This window comes from Formica exsecta, unplaced genomic scaffold (assembly GCF_003651465.1).
Source record: "Formica exsecta isolate Colony F162 unplaced genomic scaffold, ASM365146v1 scaffold116, whole genome shotgun sequence".
Classification (NCBI taxonomy): domain Eukaryota; kingdom Metazoa; phylum Arthropoda; class Insecta; order Hymenoptera; family Formicidae; genus Formica; species Formica exsecta.
This window is the reverse complement of record NW_021848499.1, coordinates 691,825-709,609: the sequence shown is the minus strand read 5'-3', so window position 1 is coordinate 709,609 and position 17,785 is coordinate 691,825. Positions and strand designations below refer to the sequence as shown.

The 17,785-nt window shown below is 35.7% G+C and overlaps 2 protein-coding genes across 2 annotated transcripts; both read right to left on the bottom strand.

Annotated features, from left to right (window-relative positions):
• Positions 1–841: 841 nt before the first annotated feature.
• LOC115239298 (histidine-rich glycoprotein-like) lies at positions 842–1,853 on the bottom strand. The gene has a single exon (XM_029813757.1). The coding sequence runs from the start codon at positions 1,851–1,853 to the stop codon at positions 1,008–1,010; it is 846 nt and encodes a 281-aa protein (XP_029669617.1). The 3' UTR covers positions 842–1,007.
• Positions 1,854–7,219: 5,366 nt separating this feature from the next.
• LOC115238963 (spore wall protein 2-like) lies at positions 7,220–9,008 on the bottom strand. The gene is made up of 3 exons (XM_029813217.1): positions 8,777–9,008; positions 8,169–8,408; positions 7,220–7,458 (listed from the first exon to the last, which is right to left on the bottom strand). The coding sequence occupies exons 1-3, from the start codon at positions 9,006–9,008 to the stop codon at positions 7,220–7,222; spliced, it is 711 nt and encodes a 236-aa protein (XP_029669077.1).
• Between the last annotated feature and the right edge of the window lie 8,777 nt (positions 9,009–17,785).

Below are 17,785 nucleotides of genomic sequence, written 5' to 3'. Positions count from 1 at the left end.
ATATATATATATATATATATATATATATATATATATATATATATATATATATATTTAATATTCTATAATTGATGACGTAATATTATGTTGCACACTATTGCAAGAGATAACATTGCAACGTGTATATGCGGTATTTACCTACAAATTTAACGGTGTCAACTTGCAACGCGCGTTCCCGCGGCACATTAATATCCGGTAATCAATTCAATCAGCTGGTCAATCGATTAACCTCAATTATTGGCGCATTAATGATCTGTGTTATATGTGACATTAAAATTCATGCTATAGATGGAATTGCTAGTATATTACTCTTGTCCAACAATAGAGAGATCCTATGTTGAAAAATATTTTTATTGTACACATAATTAATTTACGCTTGCTTGAACCAATGAAACTGTCGCTACTTGCTAAAAAAAAGTAGTATTGACACGAAACACATGCTATTTACAAAATAAGCATTTTATTTGTTTAATCTAATTTTTAGGATTGATGAAAATAACACGTGATGTTAACGATAATGTGATTTATGAATTATTAATAAGTAAAATCCTCAATTATATACAATTATGCGTTTCTTCTCACGCAATCGTTATCTTTATCAATAAACGGAAGCACAAGGCGAGAGGAAATGGCAAAATTACTTAAGTTGGGAAATGGTAAAAGGCCGCCAAGAAAAACGATGGCAATAAATCGTGAGGAATCGATAAGGCGTAATATCACGCTGCCGTCTTGACTGTAATGTAGCTGCTGGGACAAATATGAGCTGGGGAGAAACTTATTTGCCACATTAAGACCGAAAGAGAAAGAAAAACCAATGAAAGAGAGTAACACAATCAAGCAATTTCTTTGCGCGTGTTAGTATATTTGCGCATAATTATATTATATAAAGAACAATATAAAATATACGATCACGAAATGTAGTCGCGTGATATTGTCTGAAGTAGATATAAATCATAACTGTAAAATGAGCGATTACTTTTTGATCTGTAATACTTGAGCCAATAATTTTAATGCCCTTTCTTATAACCGTATTTTTTTCCGGATTGATGATCGCCTTTCTTGCCATAAGCATCGTCATGAGAATGGTGCTCCTCATGGCCGTGCTTGCCATGGTGGCCCTTATGCTCCTCGTCGTGATGACCTTTGTCATGATGGCCCTTTTTACCGTGATGATCCTCGTGATAACCGGAATGATGATGACCGCCCTTTTTATGATGACCTTCCTTCTTCTCATGATGACCATGAAAATCACCGTGCTTCTCGTGATGTCCGCCTTTATGATAATCATCGTAAAACTTGTGCTCTTTGTGATATTCGTCTTTGTGAAACTTGTTGTGATAACCCTTCGTCTTATGACCCTTCTTATGGCCCTTCTTCTCACCAAACTTGCCACCCTTGTGGCCTTTTTCGCCCTCGTGATGTTCGCCATATTTTTCATATTCGTCGTGATGACCCTTTTTTTTGCCACCATGTTCAGCATGATGACCGGAATGATGTTCCTTATCGTGTTTACCGCTGTCGCCTTTATCGTGATGATGGTGACTCTTGTATCCCTTCTCACCTTTTCCACCGTGGTCCTCGTGATGATGAGATTCATGTTTGTGACCACCACTGGATTCGTGATGATGACCCTTATGTTCAGTTGCTGCTGTTTCGAGGTCATCCACCTCTGCGATTGGCGACGAGACCACGATCGGCTCTAAATGACCTGCATGGTCATCGTTCTTTCCTCGCACATCACGCCGACTGATACGCGATTTCGCACTGACCAGTTCTCGAGCGTGACACATCGGGTGCAACGTTAACGAACATATTGCTATGAATGACAAAAATAGCATTGTACCTCGCAGCATCGCGATCGCACCCGGTTTCGATCAGACTGATGGCCGACGTTACAACGGTTGACACTTAAATATCGATGGTCCATCTACTTCCGCCATGGCATGGCCGGCTGTTTCCGCCAAGTCCACTTTCATCCGCACGACCGCAAGTGTTCCTAAATTTCGTTCCAATCTCCGTTGACACCGGTGCGGTGGGCAGGCACACGGTTTCACACTTCTTCGCATCACTGCACATTGCGTTTATTCTGCTAGAATATTTCGTCGCGCCGTCTATCGTAATATCGATACAATCGGGTGTTAAAACATTATTCGTCGAGCCAGCTTATTGCAATTTTTTATCTATAAAATGACATAACAAATTGATTCTTTGATCTTCTTCTAATAATATTTATATCCAGAATTATCAGCTTTTACTACACACGCACACACACACACATACATAAACGAATGTATCTGACAATTTTTTATTGGATTAGTCGTTATTTCAATACACCACGTGAACGCAATATCTGCGCACAAAGTTGTATTCAGCATCAGGAAGAACTTTCCATTACCACTTTTTCCATGATCATCGGTCTGCCGCAGGAACAATATTACGGAAATTTCTAGACCGCAACAGATCGCATTATCTTCTTCATATATTTAGATTTATTTTTTTCTCTTTTATACTCAATATTTACGTTTTAGATATAATTGTATTAATTTAAAAAAAAATATATAATTAATTTTTTATGTTATTTTATCTTCTTTTTCTCACGCAGACAAATCTCTTGTTTTTATATAATTTCTTCGGAAATTTGTTAATTGAATTGCGAGGATATTAAATATGACAAATTGCCTCTCACTTTTTCAGATAATAGCTATTAATGCAGGAAATGTAAAATCTCGGTCAGCTTGAAGCTGACATGGATGGCCCAAATATCTATTTCGAATCAAAGTGGCATCCCGTTGTCCGACACATGCGCGCGTTCGATCAACACCTCGCGTAACGACGTGACCTCAATCGATATTTGAAGTTAAGTACCCTACCAGATGCTCGCGCAATCATTTTAATTAACGTTATGACGTACAAATACAGATATGCATATGTCATTCTGTATATCGTGTAGGAGCGTTTTGTTGTCACAACGCGCGCATCGTTGCACTTGCTGGCTCATCGATAAACTGTCTAATTTTACCATTAATCCTATTACCTGCGACATAAATTCGCTTCTCGTAAACACGGCACCATTTATAACGTCATAAGCCAAAAACAATTTATTGAGTTTTACAGACGTCGGCGACGCGTATATCACGCTCGGCGTTCGTTGCGCGAGTCGTTTCGCTAACTGTTGACCCATTTGTTCCAACATTCCTGACGGTTTTATTAGATGATCTCGAAAAACCATTGAAAACCAAGAAAAATAATGGCCTCCCTAATCTTAACCTTTCACCAATTCTATGTCAACGAAAAACGCTATGTACGTTCAATAAAATTAGAATGTCGAAAGCAAGAAATTTATAATTTCAGTAATTATTAAGATCCATAAAATTTACAAATAATATTCTGTGCTGACGAAATAGTTTCTTAACCCGTGATGGAATTTGACAAGACTAAATAAATGATAGTAATAACTAATGATGATGTCGGAGACGGATAAAATAACGAATGTTGAAACTAGAAAACCGCAACATGATTTTCACTGCAATTCAATGTGTCAGTTAATTTGCAGTGTGAAGTATTGATCGATCTGACACTTTACGATCTTATTTGGCAACCATCCTAGATTGAAGATTGGCTCTTATTGGCGCTGCATAATCAAGATAAAGATTGGTTACTGCCCAGTTTCGGCAAGGATCCTTTAGACAGAGGAGAAACCAAGGGTTCTGCCAAGTTCGATTTCGACTCGGTATCGTCGTAACGTAGATTAGATTAGGTGGCATTCACCGTAGACCTCAGCTCAGATGGAAAGATTGCTTTGTAAGCAAATTCGAGGCAACGTCGGACCATCCGCCAGATCGCCCGCCTCTTCGTTTGGTCAATGAGCGCAAAGGCGCGACTTCAATTAGAATCTAAAATGCTATTGAAATCTTTATGTACAAGTAAAGCTCGGTAGAGTGTCGTAAATCGGAGCATGGTTCGTTGACTCTTCAAGCATTTTAATGTCGTTTTGCTCCGGTACCGAGGATAGTAATGTAATGACAAAATCTAAGAAGGAATAACTTTCATAATTAGAAACTCAAATACCACATTAAACTTGTCTTTTATTAAGATACTATTAATATAGATATTCATCGTAATATTATTAGTATTACAACATAATATTAATATTACAAAATAATAATACTAATATTACAAAATAAAAATATTCTATTGTTTATGTCAATAATTAAATAACAAATTGACAAATTTGACAAAGATATAAGAAAAACTCAGAAACATTAAAAAATATTTATGAGACATTATTACACTATTAAAATATTAGAGTTTTTTACTGATTTTATTAATAATTACTAATGGAAAGCGGGACTGGGGCATAAGGAGAGCAACTATTGTCAATTCCGCGTCGCTAACTTATGAAATGTACAATCAGTTGATGGAATCGTTAATCTCGACTCTCTTAATCGAACAAACTATCTCACATTGAAGTCTTACCCTCGCACCATCTTTCCTATTTCTTTTCTTTCTTTCGTCCTTTTCATACCGTTTTCCTCGTAGCGTATTCTACCTCTTCTATAGCGTATTCTTGCATGCTGAATAAAACCGTCAGGCTATACGCTGACGAACAAAAGGACCTCGCGCTGGTTTCTGGGTTGCTAATGAAATTGTTTTCTAATTTAAACCCGGAGGAGCCATCCAAGCTACAAGCTTTTCTGGCGATAGCCGCGAGAGAGCTGACAGTAATAGTCTGTAATTCGAGCTCCACTTTCGCTTTGTTTGCCTCTTAAACTCATTTATGCAAGCAAATAGTTGGTATATTCAACTGATCTGTTATCGCAATATTCGCTAATTGCATGTGAAAATGTGTGGGAGCAGCAAAAATGAAAAAATATTGCTACAAAATTTTTAAATAGACTAGACTAATAGAGTAAAGAAAAGAGACGAGAGAGAGAGAGAGAGAGAGAGAGAGAGAGAGAGAGATAAAGAAAGAGAAAGGAAGCAAAAAAGGAGAAAAAAGAGTATTACATATATCAATGTGTCAGTGGATTGAGATATTAAATTTTATTGTCTATATATATCACTTTAAATATAGATTGAATCAGGTAAATCTGGATTTTTGCTTGATAAATTGTTTTTTTTTTCTTATCTTAATCCAGTGTGAAGCAAAATAATATATATAATTTTTTCTCAATTTTTTAAATTAAATATACAGCAAAAAAAAGAATAATATAAAGAATGTGTAATAGATTACTAGTAAATTTAAACATATTTTTCAAATTTATTAATCGTGTTTATTAGAATAGATTGAATGAGTTCCTGAAATTGATACAGTAAATCGATGACAAAACACAATAATTCTTTGTTACAATAGTGTTAATGATAATTATTTCGTACAATTAACAGAACGATTTCCCGCCTGAGGATGGGCAACCACCTGGATAGCTCTCTCGTTATAAATAATTGCAAAATGCAGGCTCATAAATGTTACACACTTGTATTAGAGCTAACGATTAGAACTAAAATATATACAACGAGACACGATTCTTGCGTGACGGAAAGTACTTTTTAACAAACACTCACGTTTTTATCGTCTTCTGTCAGTTGAAACTATACTGTGTCGACAATTAGCCGTATCTATTGTATGCCAACCGAGTGGCAGTATCTGCAATCTAGCACGGTTCCAAACCATGACCATTAAGCGCACAATTAAACTGAATCTATAATTGTAGCGGAACAGATTTGAAAACTTATTTGCTTTCCCAACAAAACACAAAACTGACATGAACAAGTTGCAAACTCATATAAAATACAAAGCGTATTCTGATTCAATGATACAGACAGTAAATTCTTGATTCCCGGATGATGTTAAATCTGAAATTAGAATTAAGCTTTACAACAAAGGTAACCCAATTACATTCGCACTCACGCGAAGGAATTAAATGGCAATTTCATTAATCGGGATATAGCTAGGGCGAGTAATAAATGTCGCATCGCGTCAGTGCGATTTAATTTAATCGAAAATCGAATAAAAATATTGTATCTTGACTAAATAAATACCTCGTACGGCCATAATATAAATACGGCCAAATATAAAATCACATTATATTAAGAATAAGTGGCGTGTGTGTGTGTGTCTGTGTGTGAGTATCGGCTACACTATGATATTAAATCATAAATTTATTTTGTCTCTATCACAAAAAAGAAACTCTCTCTTTTTGTCATATTTCCATTAAAAGAATTACACTTCTTTACCGTCTAATTGAATCAGTGATTCTGCTCAAAATAAACGTACTTGTTTTTATGATTTTCTAAATTGATAAGATTAGACAAGAGATGCGCTTTCGATGAAGAAATGAAGTATTTAAAGGATTAACGGTTCAGCGAACGGATATGCATTCATTCATACTGTGAGATCAAACTATTTGCATACAACGCGAAACACCCAGAATGGATTAGCTGTTGATAATCGATCATGCACGGACATTGCTAATGTAACGAGTTTCGCCGGGCGGTAATTTTGAGCGTACGCTCGTACTTTCGCGATCGATTCCAACGCGAAAGCGTAACGGCAAATTTCATAATGGAAATACTATTATAATATTAATCTAACGTCCAATATATTTGCCTGGCAGCGCATACTCTACTTTATTTACGTTGTTTTGAAGTAATGTTTTGCAAAATAGTTGCTGTCTTTGCTTTTTTTTAATTAAAAATTTTTTGTAATTAAAAGATTAATCGCATAGAAATAATTGCGGTTGAAAAATCAATCGTGTAGAAATAATAGCATCAAATAAACACCACTTGAAGCTTAATAATCGTGTACATAGCATGGAAAATTCAAAGGTAACAACCAAATAAAATTAACATATGCATCGGTGATGTGTGATAAATTTATTAATTATCAAACATTAACTTTTACTATATCATAAACACCATAATTAACATCATTACTATCTCTTTATATTACTATCTATAATACAAACACGTATATGTCATCCGCACTATAGTCGCATGTAATATAATAGAAAACATGCATGCATTGTCCTCATTTTTGAAAATGAATTATTTGTGCATACAGATAAATGTACGCGTGCTATGTTGTCAATAACTATATGTGCATATTTTAAATATAAAATAGGGCAGGGTTAAAATTACAAAACAAAATTTTAGAATTTGAATAAAATATCAAAAAATAAAATTTTTTAAATAAAATTAGTATACATCTCTCTAATAATTACTAATGATCTTCTCCGTCTTCTCCGTCGGAGCTATAAGAGCTATGTGTCTCATAAGATCCCTCGTCACCATCTCCAGAGGAATAATTTTCGCTATGACCATAATGTGAAGATTCCGGCTCTTTATCCGTGTAGTGGCCACTATAGTGATCTTCACCGTCGCTTCCAGTATAATGCGAGTATTCGCTTCCTTCACCGTGATCTCCCTCGCCGCCGATATAGTCTGTATCGACCATAGTACCTATAAAAGTTTTCATATCGTATTAAACACAATTTATGAAGAACAATTTCGCGTTATCCACAGCAGCCACTTCAAATTCGAATTCAAAAAAGCGTTTTGATTATGAAGCTTATGGACAGTCGAGTTTCTACAATTCTGTATAAGATAAATAAAGCGAATTGTAGCGCCAGAATTTTTAATCTATTAAGTCTTCTTTACTCTGTTTTATATTATCGTATTAATATATGTTGCTGATTATAATTACAATTTAACATATTTTTACCTGCGCCCTCGTGGTCACGATTTTTTTTCTCTTTTTGATGTTTCTCGCTTTTCTTGTCAGCAGAATCTTTGCCGTAACTGGTTTGCGTCTCAAATTCGTATTTGTCGCCGTCTTGTTTGTGGAAGGTGTCAAGAGTCTTGTAGCCTTGATCACCTTTACCGTAGATTTCCTTCAAGTAACCCTTCTCGCCGTCCGCATCGCTTCCGTAGGTTCTGTAGTAACCACCCTCGTCTGATTTGCCTAAAACCGCATTGTTGTCCGTCCTTGTTATGCTCAACAAAACATTTAACGTGTTCATGAAATTTAACACATTCGACAATAAACATTAATCCGTTTATTTCAGGTTGTAGCGCCAGAATTTTTAATCTATTAAGTCTTCTTTACTCTGTTTTATATTATCGTATTAATATATGTTGCTGATTATAATTACAATTTAACATATTTTTACCTGCGCCCTCGTGGTCACGATTTTTTTTCTCTTTTTGATGTTTCTCGCTTTTCTTGTCAGCAGAATCTTTGCCGTAACTGGTTTGCGTCTCAAATTCGTATTTGTCGCCGTCTTGTTTGTGGAAGGTGTCAAGAGTCTTGTAGCCTTGATCACCTTTACCGTAGATTTCCTTCAAGTAACCCTTCTCGCCGTCCGCATCGCTTCCGTAGGTTCTGTAGTAACCACCCTCGTCTGATTTGCCTAAAACCGCATTGTTGTCCGTCCTTGTTATGCTCAACAAAACATTTAACGTGTTCATGAAATTTAACACATTCGACAATAAACATTAATCCGTTTATTTCAGGGAAAGAGAAGGATACAATAAATAAATAAAGAAATAAATACAAGAGAACAATACAATGCAATGTACATAAAAAATAATATGATTAATAAATTTATTTTTTAGATACAATATTTTTGTTCTCCTCGACTTTCCCATAATTGTCATACACCAATATTCGATAAATTATTTTTTTAATACTTTCCCATAACTTTCTTCTTAAATATTGCATTATTTTAAGTATAACATTATCGTATATTCTAGTAAAAAGTACTAACTAAGGACATACCAGATGCGTTTTTTACGCTTTTTTTAGTGTCTCGTGATTTCGGTGCGTTACCAACGCTCATTAAATCCTCTACTTCCGCAGCGACTTTTAACGGCGCCGGTTGACGTATCTCGCGAATAAATGAGCCAACAGCGGCGACATCGTCCTCGACAGCCTCGTAAATGATAGGTCTAGCCAAGGTGTTACAAATAAGCAGGTGCGGAAGTAATGACACAAACAGTTTCCAATACATCTTGCAGGATTACTTTAATCTCGTCGGTCTCGACGATTCCTTGTCTGTTCAATCTATCTCGCTGAATCTTTTATATCGCTCCCACTTTCTCAATCTAGATAATTCTTTAGAGGGAAACAATAGACATTGCGTATATTTGTATCGATCTTGCAAGTCGTTATTGTGGCTAATCGCTTAAACTAGCAATTTGATTTGCGCCTCGCGCTAGTTTCATAACATCTTTCACAGTGGACGTCGCCGAAAAAAAAGAATTGCTGTTTAAGATTTTAAATTGATTGTCTATTGATCATTGTTCTACTGTTTAAGAAACTGAAAAGAATCCGTCACGATTGTGTCATTCAACCGTCGACTTATGTAAAGGCATATTTTCATCATCAAGAAAGTAACGCCGGGAAATGATGGCAATGGATCGATTGCGCTTCGCGTATCGCGTTAAGCCAAACTATTGATCGAACGGAGAGATATTATCTATGTCGTATGTACCGCACGAGTGATCTCGCGCTTTCAACGATCGCGAATGCAAAAACCGTAGTACCTATCAACTTACTGACGATAGCAGATAGAATTGTTTGACGTAACGAGGCTCTAATACATTGTTCTCGCAGAACATTATAACTGTACTTATGCCACTCTGTAAAAATTTATTTAGAACTATTTAGAATTTTAGAATTCGTAAGAAAAGAAAGAGTGACAAAAGAGTGATGAAATATTCTTTGTATTTTATATATATATAACATACATAAAATCAACGTTGGATTCCAAATTTATTTCATCGAATATAACATCCTTGGCAAAAGACGTGCTAAGCTGTCATAAAACATCATGTTGAATTAACTTTGATATAGAATATGTACAGGATTAAATTCAACTATATGTAATATCGAGAATATGACGGGAAAATGCATTTGCGTTTCATTGGTTTTAACTTTGTGCATGCATTTCTGTGTTTTGATCCGTATTAATATTTAACATAACGATATGAAATGTAATATGAGAGAGATGCAATTAGTTCGGAATCGTTATCACCAGGCGAAATTATATATTAATGACTTGATATAAGTGAGACCTCTAGTAATAATTATTACTCGATCGTGTTGAACGGTTTCGTATCAAACATAATAAAAGCGCTGCATGAGGTGAGTCGATGCCACGATCAAGTATTCATCATAATGCTGCGAGATAAACGCTTTTAAAATTATAACAACGCAGGAAAATTGTTTTAACTGTATTTTCTTTCTATGTTTTGCTGTGAAACAGCACGCTCTGTACACGCATGAGTGCGCACACTTTAAAACAGATTGGAAATACGTAAGAGATAATCGCTTTTTTCATGACATTTTGACATTTCACGATTGTTGTACAAACGTTCCACTTTATTGACTATTACGCAGAAGTTACCAGTGGAAAGAAAAATTAAGTTTTTAATATAAATAAGAAACCAACATGAAATAAAAAAATATCGCAATTACAATTTAAAACAATATATTTTTAGATTTGTTATATCTATCTTGCTGCATTAGTCAATAAATTAAATTATTGCACACATACACACATATATGTACAATACGTAATTTTTCTATAAAATTTAAAATGTATTATATAAACTTACACTAAAATAATGTCGATTATAAATAGTTAAACTATTCAATGTATTGCAGTTAGAAAAAATTATTACTATTAAAAATTTAAATAGATTTTGTGTTATCTTGCGTAAGAAAATAGTAGATGCCTTTTTTAAGAAAATAATTAGATACATTTTTTATTAATTCATTAATAAGAAATTTTATTAGCATTTTAAACATTGATATATGTTAAATATCAATATCTGAAACAATAAATTGTGCTAAAATTTTAGTGTGAATTATATTCATGACACATACATTATAGTCAGCTTTACCCTAATCTATATATCAACAAAAACGGATATGCAACGAGCGGTAACTGATCATTAACGCCGTAGCATCGTTCGTCAGGCGCTGTCGGCGCAAGAAGCCAGTAAATCTCGAACTTCATTTCCGTCGTCCACTTGACGCGACACAAGGGGCATTAGGATGATCGTCACTTAAAACCATGGTGTCGACGACGTTAAGCGTCTTAGATAGTTGCTGCGCCAACCAGTTTTCTCAGCATAATCCGGTAATTTGAAAATCTCGGATGGAATGTAACACCTCGTATCAGCCGCCGTCTTGGGTGTACTAAGATCCTCGTTTCGCCAACCCCTGTTGCATCACCACCTCTATTCTGGTCGGCCGATGTGCGCCTTTAGCCACAAGTCTGGTAGCAAAGTAAAGCCGATGGTTCCAGGGATAGCCGTGATAGGGGGAAGGGTGGAGGAGGGGTTGCATCGCGTCAAGGGTTGCATTCTGATTAGGGTAAAAGGAGGAGTTTGAATAGTCTCATTGGTATGCAAAGTTCACTAACCCCCGCAATCTACTCAGTACGCTTTTTATATAAATAATATGTTACATTATATATGAGATATGTACTAAATAGCAAGTTTAGTCGAATTAATGTTTGATTACGATTAAGTATTTAATAATTTTATAGTCTGAATTATTATTTCGTTATGTGAATTCTATGCGTGCATATTCCTTATAGAGAAAAAAGTATAGGAAATAATTATAAATAATGGGATAGATACAGTTGAAAGAATTATATATTTGATATCTTCATCTATTGGAAAACAATTAATCTTTAAAATATTATGTGTGAAATATTGCATGTGGAAATCTTATTATGTTTACTATCATTGGAAAAACTTTAATGCAACTTTTAATATGGATTTCTTAGTAATCGAAATAAGACGGAACATTTTCAACTAGCTAAACATTTTTAAATAATGAAGCAATATTTTATGTGAGCAATGTGGTTAATCATCGAACGTTGGTACAAATATTCTTTGTATCCGTAGAGTTATAATATTGATTTTGACTTAAAGTTACCATACAATGTTACAATCAAACTATAAATATAGTTGAGCTAAAAAGGATTGTTGTAAACATATTGATACCTTACCCCAATAGATTCTTTTTATTAACAAATAGTAAAATAAAAAATAACATTTTTGACGTAGATTTTTGACTCTTCAGCATTCGATATGTAGTCAATGATATAAATTGATCTTTTTTTAATACAGACAAAACTTTCGTGAAATGCATGCGAATATTGTTTGTGGATAACTGATTTACTGTTGGTAAGCTGAAATTACCAATTGCTAATAAATAAGAAAAATTGATAATTTTTACCGAGATAATATATCACAAGATTTATATAAAACATGTACATTTATTACTATATATAAATAAATATCAATAATATATAAATGGATAAAAGTAAACCAATATGTACAGAAATATTATTAATAGACACATTTAATATTGTATATTTAAATACAAATTTATACATCAATCTCAAATTAAATAAAAAAAGTACTATTTATATGCAGATTTATAAAAAGTTGAAAAATATTTTTCACATATAAATCAATAAAGTAATATACTTCTCGATAGTCTCAAGAGATGTCGATAGTATATCTATTCGCTATTTATTAAGAAAAAGAGAAAAATTATCATGTTTTATAAATCTTAAACATATGACATAGTAAAATAGATAGAAAATGTCAGCATCATATTAATTATTATAATTATTAATCGTCTTTCGGTTTATAACACATAAAAATTCATAACATAATATATGATTAGTTATTATTAATATATTATTAGTTATTATTTAAAAAGACAAAATTATAGAAATCTGTTTGGATTTTCTTATATGCACAAGTTTTAATTAAAGATTCTCATTACGGAGACATTGTAGTTTAATTCGACATATTTTTGCAGAGACGTATACTTCTATTATTAAACATATTTTCATTACTTTAATTTACTACTTAAGTAAACATTTTTATTAAATGTACAATATCTTGACGAGATATTCTGTAACATCATAAAAACAAGTCATTTTTGACATAAATATCAAAGTAATCTATTAAGAATGTTAGCTCAGCGGACGAAGGGTGGCGAAGCAGTAGCGTAAACGAGATATAGCCAGACGAGAGGGAACAGGCGATGCAATTAGGAGAGGACATAAATCCCACAATTTAGCACACTTCCACGCGATGCCAGCAGTTCGCAGAATACAAATCAATCAGCATAACGGTCGACTGCGCATTTAATTTCCATTCGGCTTCTGATCGAGTGAGATTCGACGATTCCGCTACGCTGCGTGTCGGTGCTTTGTCGTAGAGCCGCTTGTATGGCGGCAGGTACCACCGTAGACACACACGATATCTCGATCCCGCATACCGTGCTCGCCACTCATCCTATTGTGGAATCTCTCGAAACGAGTCAAACGCAACGGGACAACGGGGCACAAAAAGGATTTTGCGCATCCCGTGTAACGAACTCGACGATGGCGCGATTCCGATGTGTAATAATTTGAGTTTACATGAGAGCAATCGGTTTTTATATAATCTCTTTTCAATATGATATTTAGAATAATACGAAATATACATATCCGCATCTATAATTTTTGAGAAATTAATAACAACATATAAATATATATATTATATTCTTCCACATAAATGTCACATTTTTTTATACTGTATCTTTAATGCATGATGTAATACTAATTGTAAGTAAATTCTTTATCGCTATAATTATATATTTAAATACTTATATAATAATATTAATAGAATATAATATATTTATTTGTTTTAATAAATATTACATTTATTTAATTTCCATTTTTTTACTTTTTAGCAGAGCTCTGCTCGCGTAAATACAAGCTATTATTGATATCTCTCGACAAATCCGAAACGGTCAATATGTCGACGACACTTTCGCTGCTACCAAGCGCGAATACAAATATCACGTCCGTAGAATTGCCCTCGCGCACCACTTCCCTGAGATTTTGCCCCCAAACTACCACCGTCACGAGCCACCGTCCGGGCTTACCTAACTTAGTCGACGGCGGTAGCGCGGGTCGCCGTCATTGCCAACCAAGTTTATGGCCCAGCCCGACGCCCATAAACTGTACAAATGGTAAATCTACCGTAAGATCATCCCAGCCGAAAATGATGTATCGTAGGTTCCGCGGGACGTATACCCGAGAGCCGGCCAGCGCGGCGGAGGTCCTGCTTGACCTCCCTCCCTTAAAGATCGCGTATGTGTGTATGCGTGAATACAAGAAAGAATTGGTGGTGACGGAGAGTGGCGCGAGCTAATGCCATTTTGCCTCTTGGACGCGTTACATCTTTCGGAAGCCTTCGAATGTCATCGAAGCATACGGAGAATCTGTATCTCAGCTGGCAATATAGTGCAAGTGTCAGGTAGTAGAGGTTCGATGATAGTTTGTGATGAACATTTAGGAAACTGCTTGCGTGTGGATCTGACACTTACGTGCGATCCTGTCGTTATCATTCCAGAATTATCAATTGGAATATGTATTAGACGTGCTGAACAATAATGATGGAAAGTGTTAAACTGTTAGACGAAATATTAATCATACTTTCTCGATTTTTAAAAAACAAAAGAATTTAATATGTATTTAATGTAATATGCCGTTATTTATATTGTGATATTATATAATATTGCTCTTTATGATTATATTCTGTTTAACAGCTTGATGAGTCACGTATTATTCTTCAATTCCATCTATAATGTTTTTAAAGTCTAGCAACTTCTAGACAGACATTCTTCCTAAATCGCTACTATCAAAACTCGATTGAATCTTCGCCGTAGGATATCCATCGATTTTGCGGGTTGCTATGCCACACACATGACGTAAACGCAAAATGGATGTGCATCGAGAATCGCTTACGGCAATCCGTCTCTCCTGAGACTTCAGGCATAAAGTGTCACCGACAATAATAATGTCCGATAGGCTTTACAGGGAACAAGGAGCTTCGAGAAGAAACCGTGCTTTGGTTTATGTAAGAAAAAGGTTGGTCGCGTGGATATAAAAAAAAAACTGTGGTTTTTCAGAGTTTATTTCAATCATATCGTGGAATCGTTACGAAATCCTGCTCCGATTCACCAGCGCCATTGTGAATTTACTTCCAATTAACTTAGATGTAAATTAATTCGCCCACGTTTCCAAGTATTAGATATTGAGTCATGTACGCGAGTCACAAATACGTATTGGAATTATGACAATTTAAATTAAAATTATGACAATCTAAATTAATTTAATATTTTAACTATTAATACGTTTCCTCTTTAAAAAAAAAAATATGTTAAATTATTTACTCGTAAAGATTAAAATAAAGCAAACAAAATCGATAAATAAAGAGGGAAATTGAGTGCACATATGTTGACGCAACAATATTTTATATAAAGACTTCGACACGTGCTGCTTTTTCTAAGCACTAACGCGTGCTTCCGGTGTCGCGGCTCATTCATACAACTATTAGTAGCAAAACCAGTGATTATGACGTGTTACATTGCAATATAGCGTTAAATATAGTGCAACAGTTTTAACTGTACCTCCGGTAAATGCGGGGTAAATACCATAATGCTATCGGCGATAATAAAAGACGCGCCGTGTGTTGGCAGTATTGATCCACCTACTTACTATTTACATGCTAGTAACAAAGGTGTCTCGATTGATACAGAATGAAGCGTCCCTTTCTTACCTCACCAGCGGATTTAACTTCCCGATATCCACACCTGTACTTACCTGCACCTCAAGTGAGATGAACTGTACGTAATGGGACAACCCTTACTAAATCCACCATTGTAAGAAATCGGTCGGAGTTAATAATAGTATTCGGCTTTTGCTTTTGTGGTCTGCGGCCTATATTGTAACACGGAGATCGTGGCGCGCGTGAGATTGGGTAGGGTTCATTGAGCGGTGCCCTTTCGTGTTATAACGGAGAGAAAAGATGCCCGTTCTTCCGTTTTATTATACCTATTATACACTTTCTTAATAAAAAGGATGGAACACGTTCAACGGGTACGCAATCAGTATTTCTCGCGATGTATAAAATAAAATCATAAATAGAAGTCACACGCAATCACGTTTCAAACTCGCGTATTCGCAGTTAGCACTTCCAAATACAATTACATGCCAATTAATGCGCTACGCGATAAACTTTGTAACGAACGCTTTTAACTCTTGGAGTTGCAGCGCAAAGCACTCTCTGGTCTATTACCCATTGATGTCGACTTTTACATATTATCACAAGCCCTACACCTGCGGCCCCTTCGTCAACGCGAAGGCGGAAAAAGCTGCGGAGCATCGACATAAAACAGAAGTAAAGACACGCGAACGCGGAGAATGTTGATGGGCAGAGAGCGGCAACATTTTGGCGCGGTGTCTCTCGCTTTAAAACCATCCCTCTCTGATCATTCGGCCTCTCGCTTTCTCTCGCAATTATCATTCTATCCCGCTCTCTTTTTATCGCTCGGCTCTCTTTCTCTCTGTCGTCACTCCCGTTCAGGCCGCTGCCGTTGTCCCGACGTTACTTCCGTGACGATGAGCTTCAATACGCGCCGATAGTCGCGGCGGGAAACCAACGAGCCTACCCAAAGTCGTCCATGGTTTCCACGCATCCAACCCAACCCAAGCCTAGCTCAACCTGGGACGAGTGAATACGTATATACAGGCACGTATACACGCGTACATGTACACACGTGGTGAACGCACACTCCATGCGCGGGCGCGAGCGCGCACCCATCCGCTCCTCTGAAATAATAATAGAAGAATGAAAATGAAAGAAAAGGAAAAAGTAATAATCTCGGGGATCTTTTAAAATCCATCGAAGCAGACGAAGCCGCCGGATTGTGTTGTGTGTTAGGGGTTTCTCTCTTTCTCCGTTTTCCATCTTCCGGCACTATCCGCCCTCCTATCCCTCCCGCTACTCCGAGCTAGCTCTTCTGTCCTCGCTGTATTTCTTGTCTTACTTTTTCTCGCAGATCGAACTCCTACACACGCTTTTACAAGAAGAACCCAGCAGCTACGAGATATACCGTCGCACATAGATGTAGGTACAATTTAGTGACGTCGCCGTCGAGGAAAAAGATGCACCTATACGATAATATATACATATGTACATATATGCGATGTGTAGCATATGTATGTACATTTATCTTTCTTCTGGTGAATCCTATCTGTCGATCCATCGATCCCTCTCAGTCATATCGCATCGTTGCATGACGATAAATTTTAACGTATGCTGATAAATTTTCTGCTTTTTCACTGTTGTTTGAGCTTTTGTCATGTAAAAACATAGTCTTATAAAATCATATATATTATATATATGTATATATGTATGGAGAATAATCAGAAATTCATAGTCGATTTTTATTCTGCAAGATATTATTACTATAATTTAATGCCTAAAATTGACTCAGATAATAAATTTTATCTAATTTTCCTTCTTTTCTTAATCTATATAAGATGAATTTTATATATATTATAGCTTGTTAAATTTATTGCGAATTCAGCAATCTTGCGGCCTAATTTGGGAAAGCAAAGTTTATTGCAGATATGTTTCTGGAGAGACTTTTGAGAATCGAAACTAAAGTCGCGAGAGGGCTACGCATTTTGACGCATTAACACAGTAGAAACGGATGCAAAGGGGAGGGGTAGGAAAGAGAACGAAACGGGATTCGATGTTCGACGGGAAACGTGGATGGCGAGCGGGAGGTTGGAAGCAGTTGACGAAGATCAGAGCGAGAAGAAGATACGTAGTAGAAGAAGAGAGGAGCAGGGTGAACGGTGGCAAAAGAGAAAGAGGAAAGAGCGAGAGACTGGGTTTCGTTTCGGGGTGAGCC